This window comes from Crotalus tigris, unplaced genomic scaffold, assembly GCF_016545835.1.
Source record: "Crotalus tigris isolate CLP2741 ecotype Arizona unplaced genomic scaffold, ASM1654583v1 scf7180000024441.2113493, whole genome shotgun sequence".
NCBI lineage: Eukaryota > Metazoa > Chordata > Lepidosauria > Squamata > Viperidae > Crotalus > Crotalus tigris.
This window is the reverse complement of record NW_024100610.1, coordinates 93,331-118,630: the sequence shown is the minus strand read 5'-3', so window position 1 is coordinate 118,630 and position 25,300 is coordinate 93,331. Positions and strand designations below refer to the sequence as shown.

The window sequence follows — 25,300 nt, the reverse complement described above, 5'->3', positions numbered from 1 at the left end:
TCCAGGGGACTCACTAAACTTACTACAAATAATGTTTGTGACTGCCTTGAGATCTTCTGTTACCCAAGAATTGCAGGAGACACACTGTTTTGACCTCTTAATTTTATAAATTTTGGAACATGCATTTTTCTTGTATTTTATTATCTCCGTGTTGTCAAAAAAAAATGCTGTTTTGTTTTTAGATTTCCAATGAACAATTTGATCTTTTCATATTATTAAGGTGAGATGAACAAAAATTGAAGACCTAAAGGGTCAACTTTAAAACTTGCTTTAATACCTGACTCCGTGCAAATAACAAAGAAACTCAGAGACACCCCTATAAAGTTGCAATGTATTAGTAAATAGGGACAGTGGCAAATAGCTAAGATGAGAACAAAGGGACTGCTGAAATTTCATTATCTTGATAAAATAGAACAAACAATTTGGAAGTTTAAATTAAAGCATTTTAGAACTTTGGGGCCTATTTATTGGTTTTGCTTTAGATTATGAGTGTCCAACCTTTTGTCCTGCTTGGGTTGCGCTGAGTGAAGAGGAATTGACTTGGGTTTCATATAAAATATATATATTATTAATATATTTTAATGTATATAATCATATAATGTTAAAAGTTTATGAACTTGTGGGATCGCATTACTAGCTGTCCAGGGCCATATGTGGCCTGGACTTGCCTGCTTTAAATAATGCAATAAATACACACAACACACACACACACCACACACACACACACACGCACGCTTGTATCTTTGTGTTTTGTATGAGTCCATAGCCATAATATTGATCTAATTTGCTTAAACAAACATTTTGCAGGGGTAAAATAAAATGTTAATAGATTCCTGGCCAATGGAGCAATCTTATAAGGCTTATATATTTCCCACTTAAGAAAATATATTTCTAGTATATTCCAAGTAATTTTTATATGCAGATTAAATTAAAACTAATGTAATCATCCTCTTACATACATACTACACATCATGAGCATTTTTTTTCTTTCTCCTGTGACAAGCTTTCTTTGCCAGCTTTAAAGGAACTGGAAAGTGTAAGTAATTGTTTTTCTCCCTAAAAAGCGTTCCATTTCCTACAATATGGAAAACATATATAATTTTATAACACACAAATGTTTGGTAATATTTATAATGGCTTCAGGAAAAAAAAGGTCAAAGCTTTCAAATGCAATCGTGACTCATTGAAATATTTAATATAGGTCTGGCAAGTTGAGATATAAAGCAATATTTGTAAAAGCCAGAACAATGAATGTGTGCTTTCATCTAGTTGCCAGGTAATCGTAGAATGTTGTTTTTCTGTGCTAGAAAAGGGTACTCATTTTAAGATTAATAATGTCCTGTGAATGACGTGTTGCAAGTCTCATCAAAATTAAGCTGTGGTTGTACATACGATAGTCCTTCAAACATAGGATATTTGCAGCTCTCCAATCACAGCATGAAATGTCTTAAATCTCAGCCCTGATTTTTAGAAAAGAACTTTTAAATCTCTTGGATTCCCAAGAACATTGAAACACTTTTAAACTGAACTGTATCCTTTTAAACACCTCAAATTCCAAGTGAAAGGAAGAGAGACGCACTGCCATGTATGAATGCTCAACCCATGTTGAATTTCTTAATATTTTGCTAGGTATAGAAGATATTTATGCCTAGTTCATAGTAATCCACACCCATCATTTTTATAGCAGGTAGAAATGCGTTACAGACCAGTTCTTTCCTGTACTAGGAATGCAAAAATAACTTGAAATATTAACTTAGTATATTTCTCTTAGCACACAAATAATTTGGTGAGAAATTGATATTGCAATTAGTCTAAATGAGAGTGAGTCTAAATGAGAATGAGTGTTGGTGTGATTTAGTTACAACAAATTGCTTAACAGCTGAAATTTTATTCTCTGTATCTTAAGCCCCAGTGACATGATTCTAAAAATCTGATGAGGCTTGCTTACATTGATTCAGTGATCCATGCATGTGTTCCAGAATAGGAATTCTGGAATTTCCTAAAGCAGATACAGATCATGACTAAGGAAAGTGCACTCCTTCTATTATAATGAAAGGGGCAGAGGAATGAAAACATTTAATCCAATAATGAAGTTAAATCCAACAATTCACTTTAAGTAATAGGGAAGGGGGGTGTCAAATAGTAATGTAGTCATGGTTCCAACAGATGAAACTCTTCAAATGAACTTTGAGGCATTGTTTACCTTAAAGAATCTTTATTTCGAGTAGCATAACATCGGCACTGCATAATCAAAGCCAAAAACTGAATTCCCCTCCCCTGAGCACATAGTATCAAAGCTATGAATTCCCTCCTCCAATTAACAGTCATAAATCACATTCCCCAATTAGCTTGAAGCCCAGTTTTCCAGCCCGCCAATTCCTTATCAGCTCTGGTTTACAATAACCTTGTTTCTCATGCTAGGTCCAGTGTTATGTCTAGTTGGACTCTTGTTCACATTCCCCCTCCCAGCCTCATCTAACTCTAAAAGCAAAAGGTGAAAGATGGCTACATTTCCATCTGTTGTCAATGCAAAAACATCCAATGTTAGCAGCATTGACAAATGTTTCTACATGAATTGAAAAACAAATGATTGCCAAGCATAACTAAAAAAAAGTTCTCATCAGCCAAACAGCGCAATAGAGAGTAGTATGGATAGTATCATGTTAATCTGCAAAACATTCATTTGTATAAAATTGATACAAATTAATGGAAAATCTAATTAAGGGCAACTGCAAGGAGGAAGTGTGTGTTAAATATTCAAAATGGCAATGACTGCCATATTGACACCCTTTTTTTGACACCCTTTAACTAATGGCTATCCCTGGCAATTGTTACAGCTAAACTGAAGGTAAAATGAATCTGTTGCCCTTATGCAGAACAGAATATACTCTACAGCAGTGGTTCTCAACCTTTTTAATGCCGCAACCCCCAACCGGTCGTAAGTTGAGGACTACTCAATGGGTCGTAAGTGGAGGACTACTCAACTGGTGCAGCACCGTTTGCAGAATGGGACTTTTGGCAGGCTCAGCAGGGCAGAGACAGCCTGGACAATTCCTATTGGCTTTTGAAAGCCAATAGAATTAGACTCTATTCAAGAGAGTCTATTCTATTGGCTTTCAAAAGCCAATAGAATAAAAGGGAGTAGCACAGCTAAAGAAAAGGGGAAAAAATGGTGGACTGCGTTGTTTGGCGACCCCCGTGAAATGGACATTCGACCCCAAATGGGGTCCCGACCCACAGGTTGAGAACCACTGCTCTACAGTGTTCCTACCCCTAAATTGCATCATCTCAAATCAGCTACATGAACATCTGGAGCACTAGAATTTGCAAGATGCAGATCCCATCCCCCCCAAGCTGAATGATTCCATACCAGGGCCTTTTTTTTCTGAATATCACTGTACAGCTTTGTGAGGAGGCGTAAAAAGATGAGGAAATTAACACAGTATCATACATACTTGCTAGCAATCATCTACAGTTCAAAACACACCACCTACTCAGGTGCAAACATTTGCCTTGCAGCTTCAGGCAAAACATGGGCAAGATTTCTATCAGGCATTGTTGAAATGATGACGCGTTTTTTCAGCAAGGAAGCTGATCTGTCCAAGAGTCAGCTGCAAAGAACAGGCCCAGTGAGAGAGACAGAGAACAATCTGTCCTTGGGGATTTGGTTCTCCAGTGTTTTCAAGAAACTACTGCTTTGGACTCTCATTTCCATGGCTATGCTAGCCAGGGATAATTGGAATTGTAAATATAAAATTCCAGATATAAGGAAGGCACCTACTCAGGCAAGCTTGATCGACACCCAGCCTTTCATCTTTGAGGCCAGTGCTCAGAAGATCTTGAAAACCCTTAGAATTTCAACAAGGCGTGAAACAAACTCTTGCCCAGATTTATTATCAACTCTATTTTTAAATACTTAGTCAAGGAATAGTAGAATAGGATCAAACAATAGCCGCAATGATATCAAAGATTCATTTGCTTTAACCCTTAGAATAGGCCAAATAGGTCTGCCCCTTCTATAAAAGAGAAGTCATTAATTGGATTTTAAGAACAACAACAAAAAAATCTCCATGAAGTATTTCTAACTTCAAGGACACTTGAGAATGACTTTAAAAGCATCCTATTCTACAAAGGAGAAAAAAAGCTAGCCTAAGATGTAATCAACTTGCAAATTCAGCAATGTGGATTTTGGCTGGGAGTGGTTTGCTTCATTAGAGCCTGGTTCAGCCCTCTTGAATAATGAATTATCGCCAGTGGTGCCTACTTTGGAATGCAGTGATTGGATTGTGCATTCCTGTGACTGACTGTCAAGTAACCTATCGCCTCTAATTTGCTCAGTACTGTAGCACACCAGATGCTCATTCTCGCTTTATTTTAAAAGGGAGCCTGACAAATCAAGCATCTCTGGAAATAGATCTGAATATTTAAGTGGTCATTTGGATATTTAGTAATGGGTTGGGTTCGCCCACTGTGCTGAGCCATAATGTGGTCTGTTTTGCATTCAGCAAATACGTGAATTCAGTCAAATTGCATTATGGCCTAGCCCCCCAAAAAAGTGTATTGTGCTAATTTTCTCTTAAAATCCATAGATTTTTGTTGCTGTTGTTCATGCTTAAAAGTTGGTTTTAAATTATCTAAGAGAACTCAGAGACGAAAACAACCTTGGAAAAATTAGAATTAGAGTCATACTTCATTAAACCAAGGCCCTCTCTCGGCTTGGAATTGTGTCAGAATTGCACACAAAAAAACTAGCTTAGCCAATGAAATCATCTGCTGGAAGATAAGAAGCAGCTTTGCTTGCCATTTCCTGGGTGGTTCCTTTACAGCAGTGGTTCTCAACCTGTGGGTCAGGACCCCATTTGGGGTCGAATGACCATTTCACAGGGGTCACCAAACAAGGCTGTCCGCCATTTTTTCCCCCTTTTCTTTGGCCACACCCCTGGCACCCAGTGATGTATAAGTGGTTGGGGGTCACCACAACATGGGGAACTGTATTATGGGGTTTCGGCATTAGAAAGGTTGAGAACCACTGCTTTACAGGCTAGTCATATCCTGGGGAATTTGGTGATCTCGTGATATTTGATTTCTGGATTTTGTTTCTGAAACAACATTTCTAATTGCCACCAACCTCTTTTTTTGTCTTGTCTAGTATCATCTGGGACTTACTTCTCAGCCTGAACTCTTTCTTCTGAACAATGTTGATGCTGTCTCAATCACGAATAGATGAAATCCCGTCAACCTCTCGTAACTTATTTGAAGCCCCCCTCTATGCTGCACAAAACCAAATTTTGATTGGTTCCGAAATGAGCAGGTACAAGTCAAGAACTGCCAGTGGAGACAGAGCTTCCCCTTGAAAGAAGAAGCAGGAAGGAGAGTCAAATTATGAAGAGTTATCTGTTACACTGGGAAACAGACCTCTTTAGAGGTTGTGCATGAGATCAACTATGAAGCCTATTAAAGGACTATTGACAAAGGTAAAGCATTAAGTGAGAAAAATGGTTCTGATTGACAGACACCGGCAAAATGCAGGAGGTAACAAAAAGGTGAAGAGCTATGAATGAAATTAGGGTGCTGAACTTGATATTTCTTTTTCTTTTTTGCACATCTCAGTTCACTAAGTTATGAGGCTGGAAGACAATTACACTGGAGAGCGTCGCAAATAAAGGGAGAGTTTGGTACTCTCTTCCCACTTAGAAATCCTCACCTCTTCATGGGTATAAATAGGTACATTTTTGTAAATAATAGTTCTAATAGGGAGCCTCCCACTTGATGCAAAGGATCAATAATCTGTTTTAGAAGGACTCAACAATTTTCTGTTACCTTCTGATTTCTGGAATATTGAGAGATGGTGTTCTAGAAATTAAGCAATATCCTGCAGTTAATGCAAAAGCACATTGAAAATTGAAAAGAACTTTCTGAAACTCTTAATGGCCATAATCCACCAGGGAGAGAATCTGCATGAGCCAACATATAAGCTCTTAAAATAAAGAGGAACAAATAGAAGGTGGAGCAAGAACACACTTCAAGTTCTTTAGGTTTAGACAAAAAAATTTTTGGTAGATTTCCCAACTATGTCCTCCTATCCTATTCCAATATGTTTCATCTCCTTTTTCCTTCATATGGCATATTCCTGCATGTTGCATTCATGAAAGACATATGTTCGTTTAATCCTTTGGTTGCCTGTTTTGTTTCATTGTTGTGGGGAGGGTTTTTTTTTTTTGTTTCTTTCATGCAAATCTAATTCATTCTGGAGCTAGATTAAAGAGCTTCAGCGTGGTTAAACTGCAGATTCTGCTTAGTGCAAAATCATTCTGACTTGTTTTTTTCCCCCAACTGGGCCCCTGATCCTTCTCTCCAGAAATGGGTGGAAGTTGTAGGACTATGGAATCTAAGGGGAAACCATGATAATCCTACATTTTTACTAAGGACAAATAAACCAAGCTGCTGTTGCTTCCTCTTGAGAAAGTTGATTAATGAGAAGAAGATACAGAAAGATAAATCCCAATGAAGTCCGCTGTAGGTCCTCTTTCTTAATTGCTCGTGGAAAACTTCAGCCTAGTGCTGATCCCAGAACTGTAGCTGTTCAATTAGCAATGTAAGAGCATGCCAGGTGGGTTATGGAGGCTTTGGATTCATGAGTGTCCTAATCTTCAAAGACAATTATCACCAAGAAAGAATAGAAATAACATATCCAATAATGATTCTCCCTCGTCCCGATTTCTTGAAGGTTAGTCAACCTTCTTTTCTGAGCTTGAGTTAAACATGAAGCCCAACAAGAGTTTGCTCAGAGCTTCTATATCCTGAAGACTTTTGCTCTCATCACTGAGTTTAATTTGCTCTGCTCTTTCTCGCTTCTGCTAGCATTGTTCAAGTAATGCCTGAGGTTCTGGATAAAAGGGTTTGACACTGTGATCATTCAAGTACATTCAAGCACATTTTTACAGTTGGGAGAGACAGAACTGGGAGGGATTTCTTTGATAAGAGATCAGGGGTCCCAAACTTGGCAACTTTTAAGATTTGTGGACTTCAACTCCCAGAATTTCCCAGCCAGCATGACTGGCTGAGGAATTCTGAGAGCTGAAATCTGCAAGTCTTAAAAGTTACCAAGTTTGGAGACCCCTGACGTAGATTATGCACGATCTGGTTACATAGTCCACCCTGGTTTCAACTCAGGAAACAATATAGTGCTAAACAGATTACTCAAAATGCTACCCGAGCGTGCACAGGATTGCAACCTTGTACTCCCTAAGCTTTGTTATAAAGCTGGTTCAATGCAGAATTAAGATTGGAGGAAATCCTTGTGGTACAAGCAGTGTTTCCCAAACTTGACAATTTTAAGGCATGAGGACTTCAACTCCCAGAATTCCACAGCCAGCAACGCTGGCTGTGGAATTCTGGGAGTTGAAGTCCTCATGCCTTAAAATTGTCAAGTTTGGGAAACACTGTGGTACAGTATCAGTTTTCTCTTTGAGAAGTAGCTTTCTTGCCCTCATGAGGGTAGCTTTAAAAAAAAAAAAAATGAAAGCCACGTGTGATAAAATATATATTTTCTACTCGAAATCCCATCTTTTGCATTTGATCTTTCCCTTCCCATTTCCTTTTCTGTGATTGCTCGTGTTCTTTTCTATTTATAAAGCAGCTTCGAAGTCCATAGTCCATTTTAGTTTTCCTGCAGCCCACTTCCAGAATAAAAAGGCAGGTAGAGTAGGGGATGGTTTACTCCACATCAAACAGGTTTCATATCTTCTGTCTCACATCCGAGATAGAAGATACAATGGTATCTCTCATTGTAAAATGCGCGACCCAATTATATAAACTGTTCCAACTTGCATTGTCTGATGCTTAAGTTTATTGCAGGTAGGAAGGCTCCTTTTCTGCTTTTGATAATTTGCCTCTCATTTTACCCAAGTCATATATTCATGCTGTAAAGAGTTGATGATGGTTGTGTAATGAACCAACTTCTTTATGTAAACGGGACCTACCCTGCCCTCCCATCTCATCCTTTTTAACCATCATTGGTGACATACCTAGAGGGCAGCGTGACCAGGTTTATTTGTTGGTTTCACATTCTGGTGTTAAGATTTAATTTAATTTCCAGACCTTTAGGAGAGGATGCATTTAGAAGCAAGAAATGAAAGAGACACACCCAGCATTGAACTTTGATGTCTGAAATTTCCCCCTCGCCCCAAGACCATTCAAGTTTCCAATCCTCACATTCAGAAATAAATTGGCAATATTGGTAGAAAACATCAGTGTTCATAATTACTACAGTTGCTTTAGTTGGCCAAGATGCATCCTATCTCTGTATGTTAGAGTTACCTGGATAGTCTCTTCGATTTTGGAAAATCTAATGTTGACATAGCTTTAAAACAAAGCTAAGCCAACAAGTGAGATGTCCTTTGGCAACAGCCTATGTATGCAATTTGGGGGCAGGTGTGTCTTGTGCAGCAATAAGTTGAGACTGGCTTCTAAGACTGGCTGCAAAGCTGTTGCCAAAATTTTGCTTTTTGCTTCAGACTGAAGAACATATTCCCATGCTCAAACCAGTGTCCGAGTCTCTTAACTAGACCTGGATGCACAGGTACATTTAATAATAATAATAATAATAATAATGATAAAGTTGGAAGGGACCTTGGAGGTCATCTAGTCCAACCCTCTGCTCAGGCAGGAAACCTTATACCATTTGAAGTACACTAGGTTGATGGTGCTACCAGAATGATCAGATAGCAATGAAAATGATTCAAGGTGCTCTAAGTATTTGTAGGTCAATAAAATACTTGATTTATTGCCTTTGGTGTTGATTGTTTTTAAAAGTTTGATGTTACAAAATCTATTTTTCTCATTGTTAATTTTGTTCTGACATTTGGTACTAATTTATTTGAAATGTTGGGTCAGTCGTTTTTGTTTATTTAAATGAAATTCCAGATCTTCAAATAAATATCGAATACCTACTCTTCCTTTTGGGATCTCATCTTATACCAAACATTATGTCATTACAATTCTTTGCATTCTGTGACTTTTTAAAAAAATTAATCATAATATAGAACTGCTTTCAGTACAGTAATTGATTGCAGACATGAGAACTGCTCTCTCCCCTCACTCTTCTATCTGAATGATATTGTAAAAACACTTGGATGGGTAAGAGGAAGAACACTGAAGCTTTAGACTAGAGCAGTGGTTCTCAACCTTTTTAATGCCACGACCCCAACCGGTCGTAAGTCGAGGACTACCCAACCAATCATTAAGTCGAGGACTTTCCCTGCCCGGGAGCGCCGCACATGCGTGGTGCCGCCCCCTGCGCCGGCCGAGGCGTAGCTGGCAAGCGGCAGAGATGGCGCAGACCGACCACCGGCTGGGCCACCAGCTGGCCCAGCCCAAGGGAGGTAAAGCACCCGCCGGGCCCCACGTGCACCAGCAACCCTCCCTGCGCCCGCCGGCCTCCCACCTCCCACCCCTGGCCCTCTTTTACTTACATTTTTAGTAGTTGCTCAGCAGGGAGGGGTGGAAGCTTCCAGACAGCTCGCCTTCGCTGCAGACAACTTGCAGCACCGTTTGCAGAATAGGATTTTTTGGCGGGCTCAGCAGGGCAGAGACCGTCTGGACAATTCCTATTGGCTTTTGAAAGCCAATAGAATTAGACTCTATTCAAGAGAGTCTATTCTATTGGCTTTCAAAAGCCAATAGAATAAAAGGGAGTAGCACAGCTAAGGAAAAGGGGGGGAAAAATGGCGGACTGCGTTGTATATGGTCGTTCGACCCCAAATGGGGCCCCGACCCACAGGTTGAGAACCACTGGACTAGAGGAACTACTGTGGAGGTAGATGATTAGTGATAAATGGAAGCTGCTGAGCAGTACTTGAAAAGTAGGAAAGAAAGGAAAGAGAGAGAGAAGAAGAGAAGGAGGGAGGGAGGGGAAAAAAGGAAAAGAAAGAAAGAAAAAGAAAGAAAGAAAAGAAAGAAAGAAAAAGAAAGAAAGAAAGAAAGAAAGAAAGAAAGAAAGAAAGAAAGGTACAAACTGCTTGAGTGTGTATTGTGGAAAAACTTTTGATGTACTGCAGAATCTTCAAAATTGTTCCCAGAAGTGGTGACCATCTTAGGACAAGGCAGTTACCAGCATTGGTGTCTACACAGATGAGATGACAATTGTCAGATCATGACTGAAGCATTGTCTGTTTTATTATGTTCATGCATGTGCAAAGGAGGTGGAGCTTCAGTTGCAGCTTCTATCTTTCCTTGTTTACAGATTGCCAGTTACCTGAATCACCTCTCCGACTTTGCTTAGTTGAACATCCTTTAATTACATCCAAGATAATCTGGGAGTTGACTTTTGTGTATAGAATCCGTAAGATACTGCAGCTGTCTTGACATGTACAGTATATAAGTAATGCCGCAATTAGTGTAGGAGTGAGCAACTTGCAGAAGTGTGGGTCTCCAGCTCCTTTCTGCCCTCTCCAGAGCCCCCTACAATGCTACATATTGGCAGCAAAAATCATCCATTTAAAATGCAGGTAAAATGGATGCCTTAATCCTCCATAATCTTAATGCACCCCCTAGCCTGTAAAATCTTCCACTTAAAGTAAGAATGGGGCTGGAAGCCACACTGCCATGCTTCAGTGGAAGTCAGGAGCTGAAAAAGTGTTGATTTTGTTTTTTCTCAACTACTCGGGAAGTGCAGAAATGATGTTCCATGTTGATGAGAAAAGTTGGGCAACTTCGGAGAAAACAACAAGATAAAACCAGTATCAAATTACCTCTATTACTTTGAAATAAGATAGCTAAATTGCAGGTGACAAAAATCTATTGATTTCTAAACACAACCTAAAATAAAAAGGGCTTGAACAGCTCCGTTCTGAAATCAAATGCTGTTCTTAAAGCAGCTATTTATATAAACTCCACTTCCTTAGTGTCCGTTCTCCAAAATTGAGAGAGAATATAAATCCTGCCCTCCCAATATTGTTCTGAAGTGATCCGCTAAACTTAGAAGAGCAATCAGTAAAAAGCATTAGATCTGCTTTTTGTTTCTTCACATTGGATGTGTAAATTCCACGTGACTCCAAACCCTCTTTTTTTAAAAAAAATTCTTATAACTGCAAGCATAATCTAAAGAAGAAAGTGGTGTCTTCACAGGAAATTTAATCGGCAACAATGCATACAAATTAGCAGTTGGTGTTCATGGCCCCTCTCTGTATAAATCACTTCTGTTCCTGGAAAGGGGTCCTGTTTTAATACGGTTCTTCTTGAGATGATCAGTGGGAAGGAAGCCAAAAGAACAATGAAGGAGCTTTGGATTTCCTGATGTGAGCCAATCTTTTTCCTAGCCATTTTTTTCTTTTAAGGGAAAACATCCTTAATAATAATCCCTGGAGAAGTGCAATTTAGCACCACCTACCATTAAGGACTTCCCAGCTACAAGATTATTGACCGAGAGAAGCCAACAGATCATCCAGAGAGGAACAAATCCAAATGGGATCCAGCATAAGAGTAGTCCCTGACTTAAACTAGAGTTCCCCAACCTTTCCAGCTTGGCGGCCCGGAAGGAAAGGGAACAGCAGGGAAATGCGTGCGCGTGTGGCTCTGCACGTGCATGCGCAAACGGGCGTGCGCACAATGGCAGCACTAGCATGCGCATGCACAAATGGATCGCATGCGCCCATGGCACGCACACTGGTGCCCATGGGTATGCACAAACGGGCCGCTAGCGCCCGCATTATGTTGGCAGTGCTAGCATTCCCACGCATACACAAATAGGGCTACTAGTGCCTGCGCAGTGGTGCTACCGCGAGTGGAGCGGAGATTGCCACCTATTCCAGGGGCCCAGTAGCCAACAGGCCATGGCCCGGTACCAGACCACGGACCATAGGTTGGGGACCCCTGAGTTAAACCATTCATTTAGTGGCTGTTCAAAGTTACAATGGCACTGAAAAAAGTGACTTACAACCAGTCCTCACACTTACAACCATTGCAACATTCCACACAGTCACGTGATCAATATTTGGGCTCTTGGCAACCAGTATGTATTGACAACAGCGACAGTGTCCTGGGTCAGTGAGTTCGCCATTTGCAACCTTCCCAGTTGGCTTCTGGTAAGCAAAGTCCATGGGGGAAGCCATATTTGCTTAACGACCACATGACTCACTTAACAACTGCAGTGTTTTGCTTAATAATCATGGCAAGAAAGGCTGTAAAATTGAGCATGGCTCACTTAACAAATTCCGGTTTCAATTCTGGTCATAAGTAGAGGACTACTTGTACTTCTGAATCTCCCTGCCTTTAACCTGTTTTATTGCTTGCTTTAAAACAGTGGTTCTCAACCTTTTTAATGCCGCGACCCCCAACCGGTTGTAAGTCAAGGACTACTCAACTGGTCCTAAGTTGAGGACTACTCAACTGGTGCAGCACTGTTTGCAGAATGGGACTTTTGGCGGGCTCAGCAGGGCAGAAACAGCCTGGACAATTCCTATTGGCTTTTGAAAGCCAATAGAATTAGACTCTATTCAAGAGAGTCTATTCTATTGGCTTTCAAAAACCAATAGAATAAAAGGGAGTAGCATAGCTAAGGAAAAGGGGTAAAAAAAATGGCGGACTGTTGTTTGGCAACTCCCGTGAAATGGTCGTTCGACCCCAAATGGGGTCCCGACCCACAGGTTGAGAACCACTGCTTTAAAAGAATTGAGAGAGGACTTCATCCCTCCTAATTAGACTGCCCTAGTTCCCAGACATTTGGAGAAAAATCCTTTCTTCCCAAGATATATAGATATATACAGTAATAAACAAGACTGATCTGTTATTCAGTGTTACTTGTTTCTTGATGTAAATCTTTACTCTTCTGTATCCAGCTGAGAATACAATACCAAATAATCACATGAAGACTCAATTACACATTAGTTATTTTCTTACAGTTCAACATGAAGTACGTTTAATCTGGGCTTAATGTATAAACCCAGTCACTCAACTTGTTCAATAACGCTTCGTTTTAAAATTATAGGTTATTAGAAGGTATGAACCAAGCTATTATGCTGAATATGATTAAACCTAATCTAGATTTCATTTCTGACACCCATCCCCAAACCTCTCTCTCTCTCTCTCTCTCTCTCTCTCTCACACACACACACACACACTACACATACAAAGCTAAATTGAGAAAGAAACTTTACTAAAATGAACACTGCGTCATGAAAATATCCATCAAGTGAAGTTTGAACGTGGCTCTTGTTAGAAATAAAGAAAACAAAACTACTTTTTACCACTCCATGATTAAAATCCATTAGAGACATCAGAGGTCAGAAGTATTTGTTCCAGAAGCTGGATTCTACCACTTGCTTGCCAATTTATTAATTATGAAAATCTGTTGTCTCTGTTATCTTTATATAGTTTTGGTTATTGGTTGCAGTTTTCTCTTTTTTTTCCTTGGTTCTCTCATTTTCAATACTACTTTTTCTCTTTAATTAATAATAACAATAACAACAACAACAACAATAATAAACCTCTAGTAGACTCCAAAACCATCCCCCCACTCGGTCTTTTTAATTGACTTTAGCAGAGATCCAAAACTCCAGATAAAACCAGAGACCATTCCTGCATAAACCCCAAACTCAGTGAATATTACTTTGATGTCACAGGTTTAATTTATTGCAAATACCATCAGGAAATGGGAGTCAGGACTATGATTTCCAAATATTTTGCTAACCCCAAATCACTGGAACCTTGTCAGAATAAAATTGGGGGGAAGACACGCATTCAAATATCATAACTGCAAATTTCTTTAAAGAAAGAAAGAAAGAAAGAAAAATATTTAAAAAACTGGCTTTGAGACCTAGAACTATAACTAGATATGCAATATTTGTGACTGTAACTATATGGTGCTTTGTGCATTAATTTAGATATGGAATAAATACGTTCATGTAAAAATACATACATGCTGAAAAACACTAAAAAAACAAATTGAAAGACAACAGATTCAGGTATCATTAAGCTGGAAATATGCCATTCATTTCTGTAACTGGAGTAACTGTCTCCACAATACTAGTCATACTGTTAACATGGTTTCAGATCACACTCCAAAACCCAGGCAGGCTGATTGACTGATCATATTTCTATTTCATCTCTTTTCTAAAGTGGCTTATGACCGTTTTTTCACACTTACAACCATTGAACATCCCCACAGTCACATGAGCAAAATTCAGATGCTTAGCAACTGACTCACACTTATGACGGCTGCAGTATCCCAGGGTCATGTGATCCCCTTTTGTGACTTTCTGACAAAGTGAATGGGGAAGCCAGATTCACTTAACAACCATGTAATTAACTTAACAACTGCAGTGATTCACTTAACAAATGTGGCAAGAAAAGTCGTAAAATGGGGCAAAACTCACTGAACAAATTTCCTACCTAGCAACATAAGTTTTGGGCTCAGTTGTAATCGTTAAGTCGAGGACTACCTGTACATGAAAATCAAGCTCAGGGAAGCAGGAAAAAAAAACAACTTAATTGAAATTGCATGTTTGGCATCTGAAGAGAAGACATAATCAAATATTCTGGAGTTCCTTTTTATTATATGTATATATTTCCAGACATTTTCATTTTTTCACTTCAGTTTTATGTCGTATTTACGTAGTTAATTGAGATTGTGTGGCTGGTCAACATTTGTAATAAAGAATTAAATTAACATGCATTTTGCTTTGCTTGACTATTGTTCCATTATCAGTATTATGCATTTATTTAATGATAGAGTTAACATTATCTTTGCATTTATTACATCAACCATCTTCTTAACCTGCATAATAAAATGTTTTTCATTCACAGTGAATGAAAAACAAAGAGTGCAGGTCTTTCCACCTCACTTTTCCCATGCTAAAAAGAGGAGTCACTCAAATCAATCTTAAAAATATAATAAAGTAACAACAATAAATGAAACATATTTTAATTAACTGATGTTGGAAGCCAAGGCTAGCTCCCCAAAGGTTAAAATTATTAGTATGCCAAATTTAGCAACAAGAGACTACTGCGTTTGCTAGAAGAGAATGGTCTTAAATTATTGCTTGACAGAAAACTGGCAAACCATAAAATGGGCTCATTTCATGAAACAACTATTTCACACTATCCCCAAGTAATCTTTTGCTCCAAGAAGCTGATTATGGCACCCTGGGCTCCTCATTTCCACATCACAATGATCCTGAGAAGTTGATTTATAGTCCCAGGTTCATTGTCATCCTGCCAGCTTCATCCCCTGGGATTTCTCTAGCCTACTTCACTCTTGGTGATTTTAATTATCGTGTTACACAAACAGAATCCTGTTAAATGAGATGCAATTACAATACTTCCCATCAATTTAATTGACACCTTGATGTTAAACTTGAGATATATAACATAAATCTCTAGGTCTGGCTGGAAATGTTAATTTGTGAAAATAAAAATAGAATTTCTCCATTATTACCTCTGCTCAATTACTGGAGGTGAAGTAGAATTACAGGCTGAGATGGCTGCCACCAGACAAATATTATGGATGATAAGGCTATGGGTGTTAAAAAAAAGCATTCTAATATGTGGCTTCCCTCAGCTTCAATGTGTTTTATTAATTTTTCAATCGCTCTTGCAGGTGGACTGATTTTTATTTAGGAAGTGAATTATAATGTTTGAAGTAATTTTGGACTGTTATTATATAAATTGGGGAAATACTTTTGATTGGGAAGATCTTGTTTCCAACAGAGCTTCTTATAACTGAAACCAAATATAGATTTTTTTTAAGTGTTATACTGTACTCTTTTCCAATTTTCCTTATTAGCAAGTTGATAATTTACCAATCGGCATTGGTTAAATAAACTGGACTTTGAGTTGCCCTTTATCTTACTGTAAAAGTGTTTTAAAATCAGTTTCATTCATTGGATTTTCTATAGCAATTTGACCACCTCTATCCTCCTTGACAAAAGTACTGTGATAAAATAGCATCTTCTTGCATCTCATACAAATGCTAAGTCCTTATTCTTACAAACAAATAAATGAAATTGATGTTTCTGCATTTAGCAAGAAAGCCTGCCCCTCGCAACTTGCTTTTGAATAATAATAATAATAATAATAATAATAATAATAACACTTACTATCAAACAAGGAAAAATAATGAAAACTGAAGGAATCAAGATGCCCCACAAAAATAACATTAAAAGTCTGGATGAGGAAGAGTACTACAAACACTTGGGTATCCTTCAAGCTGACAACATCAAGCACACTGAAGTCAAGAAAAAGATTAGAGGTGAATACATCAAGAGAGTGAAGAAGATCTTAAAGTCCAAACTCAATGGAGGAAATTCCATAAAGGCAATCAACACCTGGGCAATCCCAGTCATTAGGTACACAGCTGGAATAGTGGACTGGACTCAAGCAGAACTAAAAGCAATGGATAGGCAGACCAGAAAAATAATGACAATGAATCATGCCCTTCATCCACGCAGTGACATTGATAGAATTTATCTACCAAGGCAAATAGGTGGGCATGGAATGCTACAAGTACATCAGATGGTTGAAGAAGAAAAAATGGCTTTGGAAGAATATCTGAAGAACAATGATGAAGATGCACTGAAATTAGTATATCAGGAAGGCTTACTAACTACTGGAGAGACCAAACTGGCCTACAAGAAAGACCAAATGAAGAACAGAATAGAGGCATGGGAAGACAAAGCACTACATGGCCAATACATGAAAAAAATAGCTGGGAAAGCAGATAATAATAAAACCTGGCAATGGCTAAGAGCAGGAAAATTGAAGAAAGAACCGAGGACTAATTCTGGCTGCACAAGACCAAGCCTTAAGGACAAATGCATACAAAGTCAAAATTGAGAAGACAGCAAAGACAGTAAGTGCCGCCTATGCAAAGAAGCTGAAGAAACAGTGGACCACTTGGTAAGCTGTTGCAAGAAGATTGCACAGACTGATTACAAGCAGCGGCATGACAAAGTAGCAACAATGGTGCATTGGAAGATCTGCAAAAAATATCATTTGCCTGTAAGCAAAAACTGGTGGGATCATAAAATAGAGAAAGTCATAGAAAATGATAAAATTAAACTGCTCTGGGACTTCAGAATTCAAACAGACAAGCACCTGCAACATAACACCCCAGACTTAACAATTGTCGATAAGAAAGACAAAAAAGTCTGGATAGTGGACGTGGCAGTGCCTGGAGATAGCAGAATAGAAGAGAAAGAACTGGAGAAGATAACAAAATACAAAGACCTACAAATAGAAATAGAAAGACTGTGGCAAAAGCAAGCAAGGGTAGTACCAATAGTCATAGGCTCCTTGGGTGCAATCCCAAAACAACTGGAGCACCACTTGAACACCATTGGCATTGACAAATTCGCTATTAGTCAATTGCAAAAGGCGGCCTTACTAGGAACTGCTTCCATTCTGCGACGATATCTGTAATACCATCAAACATCCACATCTGCCTATCCCAGGTCCTGGGTAAGGACTCGATAGGTAGACAAAATGCCAAATCCAGTCTGAACATCTGGCTGACTGTGCGATGATCGATAATAATAATAATAAAGGATGGATTCAGCATATCAGATTTAGAAATCAAGAACTCTGAGGATCAGATTTTATAAACAGAAGCCTGAGGAAACTATTTTTCCTTATTTTTTTCTATTCCACCTTTCCACACCAGTTTGCTGTTTTATTTACTTTTCTCAGAATTTCAAAATGGAAATTTCTGACTCCCCTGAAGCTAAATGAAACAAGTATTATTTGTAGCCGATATCATTTTGGCTTATTAGGTACAATAGATTAGAAAGACCTGCTGGTTACATGCAGCTAGTGGGAATTCAAGCTCAGTAAATGTTATTGTCTTTCTGTAGCTGGATTCAGAATACATTTAAGTAAAAATATGAACTGCTCTTTGTGGTTTAATGTTATGCGAAGCCAGATAGGCTGGTTTATGCAGTATGTAGGGTTGTTTGAAACCAGCCAAGAGTGATTTTTTTCCCCCAGTAAAACATAGTTAAGAAAAGTTTTCCTTAACATATTGTGTAATAGAGATACATTGTATGCAGATCTCTACAATATAACCTTAGCGGGTGGCAGCAGGCTGAGCTTCTTGGGCTTTGCTAAGCAATCATAACTCCTTAGCATTAGCATAGGAGACCACAAGGAAAGCCCAGGGCAGCCCACTCCATTTGAAAAATAAAGATGAATTATGTGCTATTAAGTTCTTTTTGACAACTAGCAACCAAATAGATTTTGTCCAGGTCAATCTATCCCATGACAATCTTTATTTTTTTTCCCCAAGAAAGCCAAAGAAAAGTTGAAGGAGCCAAGGACAAATTGTATTTGTGTGTGTGTGTGTGTGTGTGTGTAGGAGGAGAGAATAAAACACTATGAAGATAGCAGAAGCTCAGTTCAACTTGAAGAGCATAAAACTTCATGGGGAACATGCTCTCAAATTTTAATGAATAAACTCAGAACACGAGGTGTATACCACAGTCTCTACACTTGAATGCCTGAAAGATGCTACATCTTGATTAGGCGAAGGCTTCCTTTCTCATCGGATCAAACCGATCATTCTCACTTCCATGTCTTCTGACACAACTTTCTCCTTTGCAAGGTTAAAAGGCCATCAAAATCCTGCGGAGACCGAACTCGACCTGCCGTTCCTCCATTTCACCAGCAACCCTCCCTGTGAACTAGATTTCAACGCCCACCATTACCCTGTACCAGCAAGAGTAAGTTAATGCAGTAACAAACGTCGATCTTCCTAGCCGGTTTGCTAAGAAGACAAAGGAAAGGTTGCCAAAGGAATTCTTAAAAATTTTAAGATCGCCCCACCCAGCTTCTCTTGTGCTCCCATCATTCCCTGCTGCTTTTGCCAACCTAGAAGAAGCCAAGTTACGTAGGAAAAAAAAGGAACGTTCCAACGAAAGGCGTGCCATTCATTCCCTCCCAGTAACGTCACAATCCGGTCCATTCTTGGGTGAAGAAAGGGAGGAGCTAATGTGGGCGGTACTGTAATTCGGGGACGCAGAGACCCGAATATTACGGTAGTAGTGAGCTTCGCGGCTTGGTTTTCCCCTTCCTTGTCGGCGGAAGGAAAAGGCGGGAAATATTTCAAGGGGTGTTTCAGATCGCTCATTCAGGAAAGATATCCATCTGAGTCCGAGTACCCAGGTCGAAAATAATCCGCAAATGCATTTAAATCGAAGGCGATTAACTTAAGTGCTGTAGAGAAATAGAGCTCATTGAAGAAGGAAGGAAGGAAGGAGAAGGAAGGAAGGAAGCTAGGCGATTACTGATTTTGGTGCTAAACAGGATATCTGCTTTAATGGGTGATCTTATGAAACAATAAATTGCCCACCAGGAGTATGGTAGCGAGTTTTGGGACAGAATCTGTTGCTATCTAGCAATTTCCCAGTGCTTGCAACCACCCTGTCCGAGTTATTGTGAAGAGCAGCATGTTGTACTGTCATTTATCATACTGTAGCATGGATCTGTTTGAAGCATTTGTGTTCTCAGAACGAGGGTGGGAAGGGTTTTCCTTTAAATATCCTTGATTGTGACTGTTTCTAGTTTAAAGAAAGGCAGATGCTGAGTTATTTTTTCACCTCTTCCAAGATTCTTAAAAGAACAGGAAAAGGAAACAATTCAATTAGAGTAGAACAGAATCATAGGATTGGAAGAGACCTCAGATTTTCTAGTCCAATTCCCTGTCCAAGATCATGGGGGTCTTATACCATCCTGGAGAAATGGTTGTCCTTAAAAAAAAAAAAAAAATCAGTTATGGAACACCCATAACTCTGAGATGCAAACTATTCCACTGATTAATTGTTCTCACTGTCAGGAAATTTCTCCTTAGTTCCAGGCTGGATTTCTCTTTGAGGAGCATCCACCCATTACTCCTTATCCTGCCCTCAAATGTTTTGGAGAATAGATCAATCTTTTCTCTTTGACAGTCCCTCAAGTACCAGAAGACAGCTTATGTCTGCCCTAATCCTCTTCATTAGGCTTCAACTATTCATTGTATGATTTATCCTACAGACCCTTTATTATCTTTGTTGCTCTTCTCTGCACTCTTTTAAGGACCTCAGAATCTTTTTTGTATCTTGGTGACTAGACCTGGACTCAATATTCCAAGTGTGGCCTCACTAGTGCAATATAAAGCAGTATTATCACTTCTCATGATCTTGATGATATTTGTTGATGCAGGACTGCGTTGGCCTTTTTGGCAGCTACAGCAAATTACTTGCTCATACTCAAATAGTGCTCCACCAGGACACTTAGATCTTCTTACAGTTACTACTGCTGAACCAAGTACTGGCTATTTTATACCTTTGCATTTGATTTTTCCCACCTAAGTCCAGGTGTTTACTTTTCTCACCACTGAACTGCATCTTTTTGCCTAGGGCCCAATGCTTAAGTGCTGTCAAGATCTTTCTGAATCTTGAGCCTATCTTCCAAAGTGTTAGCAATTTTCACCAGCTTGGTATCATCTGCAAATTTGTTGAGCTCTCTTCAAAGATAGAACTTTGAGGTACCCCACTATAATTGCAATTACAGTATTATAATGCAAATGTTTTATTGTCTCAGTCCCATAGCTCTTTTAAATAAATATAATTTACTTGGATTTCAGTAAGGCATTTGATAAAGTAGATCACAACCTATTACTTGATAAGATAGAAAAATGTGGGTTAGACAGCATCACCACCAAATGGATTTGTACCTGGCTGACCGGCTGTACTCAGCATGTGGTCCTCAATGGAACTGCATCTACATGGAGGGAAATGTGTAGTGGGGTGCCCCAGGGCTCTGTTCTGGGCCCAGTGCTCTTCAACATCTTCATCAACGATCTGGACGAGGGGATAGATGGGGAACTCATTAAATTTGCAGACGACACCAAGCTGGCAGGAATAGCCAACACTCCAGAAGATAGGCTTAAGATACAGGAGGATCTGGACAGACTTGAACACTGGGCGCTATCTAACAAAATGAAATTCAATGGTGAAAAAAGTAAGGTTCTATATTTAGGCAAGAAAAACCAAATGTACAGGTATAGTATAGGGGGTACCTTGCTCAATAGTAGTAACTGAGAGGGATCTTGGAGTCCTAGTGGACAGTCACTTAAATATGAGCCAGCAGTGTGCTGCAGCTGCCAAAAAAGCCAACACAGTTCTAGGCTGCATTAACAGAGGGATAGAATCAAGATCACGTGAAGTATTAATACCACTTTACAATGCCTTGGTAAGGTCACACTTGGAATACTGCATCCACTTTTGGTCACCACAATGTAAAACAGATGTTGAGACTCTAGAAAGAGTACAGAGAAGAGCAACAAAGATGATTAGGGGACTGGAGGCTAAAACATATAAGGAACGGTCGCTGGAATTTGGTATGTCTAGTTTAATGAAGAGAAGGACGAGGGGGGGGGGACATGATTGCAGTGTTCCAATATCTCAGGGGCTGCCACGGAGAAAGGGAGTCAAGCTATTCTCCAAAGCGCCTGAAGGCAGGACAAGAAGCAATGGATGAAACTAACCAAGAAGAGAAGCAACCTAGAACTAAGGAGAAACTTCCTGACAATTAGAACAATTAACCAGTGGAACAACCTGCCTCCAGAAGCGGTGAATGCTGGAAGTTTTTAAGAAGAGACGACCGCCATTTGTCTGAAATGGTATAGGGTTTCCTGCCTGAGCAGGGGATTGGACTAGATGACCTCAAAGGTCCTTTCCAACTTTATTATTATTATTATTATTAAATCAGCAGTTAAAAAAATAATACCCATTTCATTGAAGATAAAGTTCTAGATCCAGCTTAAGTTGTGTTGAGAATAGAATAGAATATCTTTATTGTCATTATGTATCTCACAACAAAATTAAGTGCTGTCCACAGTGCACACTAGACACAAGATAAAACACACATTCTATACACCCATCCTTTACATTCTATTCACCATTGCGCTGCCCATAATATTGCTCTTCAATGTTGCACTATACAGTAATATTTAATATGGTTACAGCTCTGTGATAAAATTTGTTTTTCAGCCTATTTATCTTTGTTTTTATTATCCTGTACTGTCTGCCAGATGGTAATAGTTTAAAAAAAGAATGTCTGGGATGACATAAGTGTTTAAGAATGTTTTGAGCTTTCCTAAGACAGTGGGAAGTGCACAAAACTGATTGATATTCAACTCATGGCAACCAAATAGATTAGAGTTTCTCCAGGTTGACATACTGAGAAGAAGCCAAAACAGTGGGATGCATTTTATGTGCTAGTAATTTACATAGTATTGATGCCTATCTGTATCTGTCTCTAATCTGAATATTTAATTTCTTCAGTAATAATTTCTGTAATATCTTCTAATATATACATAAATGAATATTAATAATTAACATTATAGGTACCATCTAATTTTACTGGTGGAAGAACAAAAAAATGGTACAATTTAAAAAGTACCATTACCATTACAGATATAGCATTTTCAAAAATGCTTGTGAGTTTCTTTGTCCTTAGCTAGTTTAACAGAATGCAGACAAAATTGATGTGGCGATATTTGGGAAAGCAGCTCTATAGGCCAACACATCCTTTCATTTTATGTATGTAAGAGAATAGGCTGTTAAGTCAACCTTGAGTTTAATTTTATTTATTTTATTCTGTAATTTATTAATAATTAGATTAAAGTGTGTATAAAATCATAAAAATATTAGAAAATAATTGGTAAAAAAATAATGTGCTTGAACATTCCTTCCTTTGTCCACTTCACATATTATATAGAAATTCTTTCATATTCAACAAAGGTGGAATAGTTATCACGTCCCAAGTAATTAAAATATAATTAAAACAAGTACATTTTTATTCCAATTTTGTTTTCTTCTCTCTGTAAATAGTTTTAAAATGATGTATTTTGTCAGTGAGACTAAAGAATCTTATGGCATCTTCTAGAATAAGAAATTGTGTTTCCTACTTTTCACATCCCTTTGCTTTAACCATTTCAAGTCCCCCAAGTCTCTTTGTGCTTGTGCTTTAACAGACATGATTTTTCTTGAACTGGCTTTTCATCCATGACTATTTGCTAATCCTGAAGAATCTGTAGAGCCTTTGCTTTTGGTGCAACAAACCAAGATCTGCCTCCTCTGACACATGCAGTTCCCTTAGTTGAGATCAGACACAAAATTTACCAACACACACTTTTATCCAGCAGATGTCGCCATTCTCCTGGCTACATCATTTGATGGCTTTATATCAATTTCTTGTTTACAGTTGCCTTATGTAACTCCCCTTGTGTTCCAACTAATTATAAACTCAAAACATACCGATTCTGGATTTTCTCCAAAAGATTTTCAATCAAACCGGAAGCTTGCACAATTATTAGCTTCCATCCAAGTGGGTGGAATTATCCAAAGTGCATAGCACCAGATGGGGCTCTAATTGCCCCTTCTTCCTAATTTTCTTTTGCCCTTCCGTTGCTTAAGGACCAACTAGGTAGCTCTGGGTTTGAGTTGTAGAAGTACAAATTGGCTCTTGCTTATTTCCTGAAAGGAAGGTAACTGCCTTCCTAGAGCACTCTCAGTCTTCCGAGGACTTTTAAAAACCTGGAAATACCTTTGCTGACTAAGATGTTACATCTTCTGAGAAAACCTTCTTGAGATTGCACTAGCCTTCTAAAAAAAAAAAAAAGCTGGAAAATCTGTGAATATTTGCTAATGGTGAAAAAAAGGGAGGCTTGCTTATTTATATTTATTTATTAAACTTGCATGCTGACCATCTAACTGTTACAGCAATTCTGTGCCACTTACCATATGATAAAAAGGCAAAAAAGATAATGCAAAATTATTAAACTTACAAGGATTAAATAAGAAACTAAAAACCAAGAGGGCGGGCAACATGGGAGTGGGGAATCTTCTCTCTGCCCCATTAGCCATTAACTTAGTGTGCTATAATTGGGGCTCCAGACCAGCCCACAGAACCAGGGTTTTGGCATTTGTCACAAAGAGCACCCTCTCCTGGAACCTCTTGTAGTTATCTTAGCTGATGGCAGGCATGGGCTTTGCGAATCTGCACTTCTGTTTATTAAATTTCCTTTCAAAAGAATTCAAAAGCCTTAAAGTACGACTTGAGAAAGCCTGCCCGCCTTTTCCTGAGTAGACCATGGCTTTGAACAAAGGGCATTCCCAGACATAAACAGACCATAATCTACATGGTGCCACATCTCAGTCTGACTTCCCTCTGACTCAATCTTATCCTTAGGAATTCCTGAAAGAGTCACCTAAGGGTCACAGAATCAGGCCACTGAAGTTATTAATGGAGTAATTTGAATTTCCTCTTCCTCTGCTGTTCCAGCAAAAATGGTGATTGGTTTGTGTCAGATGAACACAGCCTAAAGGTTACACTCTTGTGTGTCCACCTGAAATGAGCTGGTAAAATATTCTCTGCAAATTCTTAATAGAAGTATTTAACTTTATATTTTAAGCAACTATTTCCAAGGTTTTGTTCCTTCTTAGTACACGTATTAACTTGAAAACTATATATAGTGTGCAGATATCCAGATGCCCTCTAGGTGGTAGCACAGAGATATAGAAAACTTTTTTTTTTTTTTTTTGCTAATGGTTGTCCAGACTTTTGCAGCCCCATAGTCTTTGCTTTCCCTACAATTGTGTTCATAACAGTGTTAAACCACAAATTACCTAAGTACTGTCTGTGGAGCAAGAAAATTACATTTGAGTAAACCATGGTTCAGTGAAGCACAGGTAAATGAATGTAGCCAATAAATTCAAGCTGTAGACTTGGATATCTGATTGTTTGGTATGATAATAAGGCACCTCGCAATGTACTTTCTGCATTTGCATTATAAGAAAAAGGAAATTATCAGCCTGTTCTACTCTGCAGGATTGCAGATAAAACATATGAGAACAATATATACATAGACAATATTCTTTATACATTAATACAAATAAAATGAAGTTCTTTCTGGGGTTGATCCGACCTATCAGCACAAATACAGAACATTAATCATTTTTTGAGAGTGAGAAAATATGTTGACACCCCAGCCCACCAGGCAGGCAATTTTTATCCACCTTTCCTGCTATGTTTTGAAAGCAACATTTTTTAACTTGGGCCAGCTTGGAAACTGTAATCACAACTGTTTGCCTGCTGCACTTCATTTTGTTGTAGGCAAATTCTTTCCCTCCAATTGGCTACTTTGTGCTGTGGCAGAAATGATCCTCCCTTTCATTCGCTGGTTGCTCTGTTGTTGTTCTCCTCAGCCATTTTATCCTGGGCTGCTTGACCAATTTCAAAATGAACCTCTTTTTCTTCCCAAGTTACT

General features: G+C 38.7%; 1 protein-coding gene across 4 annotated transcripts in view; it reads left to right on the top strand.

The window, feature by feature from the left end:
* SLC11A2 (solute carrier family 11 member 2) overlaps positions 1-8,951 on the top strand; it is a 77,818-nt gene extending 68,867 nt beyond the window's left edge. For all 4 annotated transcript variants that reach the window (XM_039332023.1, XM_039332022.1, XM_039332018.1 and 1 more), the window contains one exon: positions 5,150-8,951. In XM_039332023.1, the coding sequence (XP_039187957.1) occupies positions 5,150-5,227 (78 nt within the window). In that variant the 3' untranslated portion in view covers positions 5,228-8,951. The remainder of the gene's footprint in view (positions 1-5,149) is intronic.
* The last annotated feature ends 16,349 nt before the right edge of the window (positions 8,952-25,300 follow it).